Raw genomic sequence first — 5,619 nt, forward strand, 5'->3', positions numbered from 1 at the left:
GCGCTGAGTGGCTGTTGTTAGTATTTATAGGGGCTTATTAGCATGTGAATAGGGGGCTGAGCTGCTGCTCTCGCGGAGAGAGAGGGGAGGGGAGGGGGGGGGGCAACGGAGAGTGCACACGGGGGCCGGAGCCAATGAGCACCCACCCCCTTTGTCTGCGGTCAGCCCCGGCCTGCAGCCCGGAGGAGCTGCACGGGCTTTAACCCAGTTAGTTTATTGTGTTACGGGAACGACCGCACGGTTTTTAAAATTTATTTTGAATTAGTATTATTTATTTTTTTTACACATAGTGAATCAACTGCGTTGTTTCCATTCGGCTGAACACACAATTCATCATCATGCAGAATATGGATATGTCAGAGTGATATCGACACAAAAAAGTTTTTAAAAAAAGTTTGTGATTAATGTTTTCATAGCTGTTTTAATACGACCGGTGTGACTGTTATTATATTCTAAAAGTGAATAGTGAGAAACGTGTCATGGTTATAATGTGTAACGTGTTCAATAGTGCTTTATATTTACAGCTCTTTCTTTTTTCTTCTTCTTCTCTGCCCGACCGAGTCTTCGTTCTACTTGAGTTTCGTGTCCGAGCTTCTGCAGATTTAACCGGCTGTTTCTTTTTTCTTTTTGTGTGTGTGTGTTGCGGATGTAACGCGATGCCTTCAGTTGGCAGCTGCTGCTGCTACTGCTGCTGCTGCTGCTGCTGCTGCTGGCCCCTCGGCCCCAAAAACTGAATCAGCCGGGGGAATTAAGGGCCCTTCTCCAAAGAAAGCGACAGGTGTTGCCCCGCGCCTCGTTTGTTCTCCGTTTGTTTGGTGGCTTCTGATTTGTGTGCAATTGAATTTCTCACGTTGCGTGCTCAGCATGCGCGCGACAGGTTTCCATATCTGGTTGATGATATATATATACATAAATATATAAATATATGTTTGGTGTTAACAACTATGCTTTCCTAGTTTGAAGCTGCCATCTTTAATTGATGTCGGTGCTGCATGTCACGTGTTGGTTTAGTCCTTTTCGTTATTATACTCGTTTAGTACATATTCTCAGTATTATCATGCAAATGACCCCCCCCCCCCCTTCACAAAATAGCATGTTATGTCTGCTCGGACCACGCATGGCCACCTTCCAGGTAAACGCAGTGTGTGTGTGTGTGTGTGTGTGGGCTTCAGGTGCTTCCTTTTACGCACGGTTTCCCAACAATTGCGCAAAACAAGCAAACAAATAAAAGCGCCACTGAGCTCTATAGTGTCCTAAAAAGAAGGAAGAGTTTCAGACCTCTTCAAGTGGAGGGAGGGAGGGGGGGGGGGGGCTGGCACCTCGCCACCCTCAGATCCCTGTTCCAGATCTTTAATGGTGTGGACTGTGGAGGGAGCAGCTGTCTCGGCTCGCGCTTTTGTTGGTGAGCTGAGGGTCCCTGGCGCCCCCCCCCCCCCCCCCCAAACCCCCTCGTCCTCTCTTCAGACCTGCCGCCTGCAGCTCCATGTGGCGGTCAATCATAACCGCAATAATAGCGGGAGGATGGGCCATAATGTGCGTGTTTCTACTTTTCAAAAACCCAATGATGAATTACATCTTTATGAGTAAACGTGCCAGAACATTCCCATAAACTTTGAGACCCCACTAAGTTCCTTATCGGAGTACTTAACTTTAATATATAGAGGCCAAATGAGAACCTCTTAAAGCTAACATTTAAAATACAAAATAAAAAATAATAAAAAATAATATAAAAAAATAATGTAAAAAAAATATTTAATTTTTTACATTTTACAAAAATAATAATAGCAATATTTAAAATAAATAATGATGTAAAACTATTGAAACATTGTTTTAAATACAACTATCTGCTGTCACAGAAACCCGTTATAATTATTCACTCAGGCCACCCTTGACATCGGTGTTTAGTCATCTGCAATCACAAAACTTATTTACATGTATGATTCATTTATTCATACGTATAATACCTCTATGCAAAATACTTATTTGCAAGTATGATTAAAGGGTTAGTTCGCCCAAATCGAAAAGAAATAAAGACATAGTTTGAGTTTGTGACCCATGCAGATCCGTAGATGCCATTCACTGTTGTTTCTAAAAGCGTATAAATGTCACCTCTCTCAGGTTTTCATTGGGACCAGTGGCATTGTTATGATGGTGCCCAGTGCACACTATGCAAACACATCATTATGTGGGTGCAGAATACATATATTTTACTAACATTGTACATTGAAAAAGCTCTCTACTAATACTAATACTAATAATGTTGAAAAAGGGTATTAAAGTGTTGCAGTGAGCCACAACTGTGTGGAATCCATGCCATCACATTTTTTAAATTGCATTTTCGGCACTTGTCAATTGTATTGACACCTAAAAAACCTCAGCACATTAAACTGAAACCACACACACCTTTAATAAAATCCCCACACTGAGGCCATCCGTAAAACCTGGTGCCACATTGTGAAGCTGCTGCTAACGAGTCAAATTTATCGGTGGAAGGCGAATGAATGAAGAATGGCTGAAAACCATTTAGCTGCTCCGGTGTCATTGTGCTTGCTCGCTGCCCGGGGCGGTCGAGTAGAACAGAGCCATTGTGTCACCTCCGCGACAAAAAGGCCGAGGCCTCCACCGTCCTTTCAGCTCTTCTTTGGGTCTCCACCAAACTCAATATTTGAAGACTAATACGTACTTTGTTGTCCGTGTGACATTCATTGCTGGGCAGGTGAGCGAGTTCACCTGAGTTTATTTACTGACAACAACAGGCCTGCTGCTGCAGACGTGGGGAGACGCACAACAACAATGGAGTCATAATATGCGGTGACTCACCCCCACAGTCACGATATGACATTTAAATGGTACATAACAGATGATAAATCCAACCTTTGATCTTCAGATTATGTAAACTAATATCGATGGTTAGTCGGGCTATTACCTTCTTTTTTTAATTTTAGGAACAGTATACTGTTGATTCTTTGTCCGTCTAATGCTTTAATAATAAAATACCATGCAGGCTGATTATATTTCCATATCTGTGTGTGTTGGATTATATTGGTAAACAACCTGAAACAGTTTAAAGCTGTTAAATGTTATAGGAGACATTTACGTCAACTGTACATGAACCAGACTTTAAAAAGCAGTGAACAATCAGTTTTATTATTATTAATATTTGGGTTAATCATACATCAAAAGAGAAAGACATACACATCTACGCAATGACAAGCAAGTGTATGGTCTAATATAGCAAAAGTCATGCCTCACGATATCAAATAAATAAAACAGTTAATACAATAAATACAAGAAATATTAATAAGAGCCTTCTACAATGCAGGCTACGAGAAGTCGACTTCTGAAGGGAAGTACTGGGAAAAGGTCTGTAAAGAGTCGGTATAGCACACCTACAATAACCACTGGAGCAAAACTGCCCCACGTTTGTCTTCTTGAGCGTCATATCTATAAGATACATAACAGAGCATGGCCTAAAAATATCATCGAGATGGAGAAGCGAGTTCACCACGGCCTCCACATCTCCAGCGTCCCCAGGTGGGAGATGCGGAGCGCCGGCCTCTGCTCGTGGCGGGTCGGGCCTTCTCTCCGGATGAGGGGATCTAATCCCAGGGGGGTGCCAGGGTGAGGGGCACCACGCCTGCAGGGAGAGGCCTGCAGCGGGGGGCGCCGCTCGCCGTCGGCATGGTCGGTGGACCTGGGCAGGGACTTGAGCAGGTGGTTGAGGAGGCGGGAGCCCAGCGTCTTGTCCGTCCAGTGGCAGGCGAGGAGCATGTTGTGGACCTCGTGCATGCACTGGATGTACCCCGTGCTGTACTTCTGCTGGGCCTCCAGGCCCAATGAGGGGTCTGTGGGAGGAAACACTGATGGGTGGGAGGCGAGGAAGGGGAGGAGGAGGAGGAGGAGGAGGGGAGGAGTGTGAACTTATAGCAACCCCTAGTGGTGACAGCACAACATGGATCCAGAAAAACAACAACTGTTGCTTCTCGCCCATTAGGAAGCTGAAATCATACTTTATCTTGTACACAATTTCAATTAACTATATATATATATATATATATATATATGCATATATATAACGACAAGATCTAAATATCTAAATATATATAGATACAAATATATATATCAATATAAATAAATATATATATAAATATAGATATTAAAAATATCTAAATATATATATTTATATATAGATATATAAATATATATAGTTATATATAAATATATATAACATATATATAAATATAGATATTTATATAAATATAAAAAATATTTAAATATATATATATATATATTATATTATATAAATATATATAACATATATATACACTACCGTTCAAAAGTTTGGGATCACTTAGAAATGACTTTCTTTTTCAAAGAAAAGCACTGTTTTTTCAATAAAGATAACATTAAATTAATCAGAAATACACACTATACATTGTTAATGTGGTAAATGACTATTCTAGGTGGAAACGTCTGGTTTCTAATGAAATATCTCCATAGGTGTAGAGAGGCCATTTTACAGCAACTATCACTCCAGTGTTCTAATGGTACATTGTGTTTGCTAATCGCCTTAGAAGACTAATGTCTGATTAGAAAACCCGTGCAATTATGTTAGCACAGCTGAAAACAGTTATGCTGGTGATATAAGCTATACAACTGGCCTTCCTTTGAGCTTGAAGTTTGAAGAACAAAATTAATATTTCAAATATTAATCATTATTTCTAACCTTGTCAATGTCTTGACTATATTTGATATTCATTTGATAAATAAAAGTGTGATTTTTCATGGAAGACACGAAATTGTCTGGGTGATCCCAAACTTTTGAACGGTAGTGTATATATATATATATATATATATATATATATATATATATAATATAATATAGGACCAGATAACTTTAGAGCTGAATACATTTGGCCACTGAGCTCATGTGCTGATGCTCAGTGGGGATCTGAAGCTATTTTATGGCATATTTAACTTTGTACAACCCATTACCTCTAACCCCAATGAGAGTACATCCGGAATCATTAATATCTATAATCGATACACAACAGCCACGTGTTCCTCACCTTTGAGTTTAATGCTCTGGATGTTTTGCAGATGCTTCACTGTCATCTCCAGGATGTCGGCTTTTTCCAGTTTGGATTGCTGTTGAGAGACGAGCAGCCCTTAAAGTTATAACCCCCAAGTGTTTAGTGTTTACTAGTTGGTTAGAGAGAGAGAGAGAGAGAGCGAGAGAGAGGGGGGGGGGGGGGGGGGGAGAATACTCACGTCGAGTCTGAACGCTTCCACCACGGTGTGCTTCAGCTGATCCAAACAACTGTTGATCCTCTCCCGTCGCTTCCTCTCGATGAGCGGCTTCCTCAGCTGCGTAAAGGGCGGAAGAAGAGCGCAACGTCGGTCACAGACAGAGGCGGCCGGGATGGAGCGCGCGAGGACAGCGTACTGTGTGCACGTGGACACATACAGAGTGGTGTGTCCACGTGCACACGTGCCCTATATACACGAGAACATTGGATGTACAGTATATATCCACGTGTCAAATACCTTTCTCTCCTCCTTGGCACTGGGATGTTTCTCCACGTCGTGCGCCATGGATGAAGCAGTCATGTCTCTCTC

General features: G+C 41.6%; 1 protein-coding gene across 2 annotated transcripts; it reads right to left on the reverse strand.

Annotated features, from left to right (window-relative positions):
* Positions 1-3,126: 3,126 nt before the first annotated feature.
* On the reverse strand, positions 3,127-5,619 carry her8.2 (hairy-related 8.2). 2 transcript variants are annotated; one of them, XM_056441626.1, is made up of 4 exons: positions 5,548-5,619; positions 5,272-5,367; positions 5,070-5,148; positions 3,127-3,845 (listed from the first exon to the last, which is right to left on the reverse strand). In XM_056441626.1, exons 1-4 carry the CDS (start codon positions 5,608-5,610, stop codon positions 3,502-3,504), a joined length of 582 nt encoding a protein of 193 aa, XP_056297601.1. In that variant the 5' UTR covers positions 5,611-5,619; the 3' UTR covers positions 3,127-3,501. The 2 variants fall into 2 exon arrangements, with proteins under 2 accessions (XP_056297601.1, XP_056297600.1); XM_056441625.1 differs by having other exon boundaries at positions 3,127-3,860; positions 5,548-5,610.

This window comes from Pseudoliparis swirei, chromosome 20 (genome assembly GCF_029220125.1).
Source record: "Pseudoliparis swirei isolate HS2019 ecotype Mariana Trench chromosome 20, NWPU_hadal_v1, whole genome shotgun sequence".
Taxonomy (NCBI): Eukaryota; Metazoa; Chordata; class Actinopteri; order Perciformes; family Liparidae; genus Pseudoliparis; species Pseudoliparis swirei.

Excerpts from the sequence above, each read along its gene's own strand:
- her8.2 (XM_056441625.1), bottom strand. The coding sequence starts at position 5,610 with ATGACTGCTTCATCCATGGCGCACGACGTGGAGAAACATCCCAGTGCC. Across the intron at positions 5,368-5,547 it reads GTGCCAAGGAGGAGAGAAAG|CTGAGGAAGCCGCTCATCGA; the intron begins GTATTTGACACG and ends CCCTTTACGCAG. Across the intron at positions 3,861-5,069 it reads CCAGAGCATTAAACTCAAAG|TGTTTCCTCCCACAGACCCC; the intron begins GTGAGGAACACG and ends CCCACCCATCAG.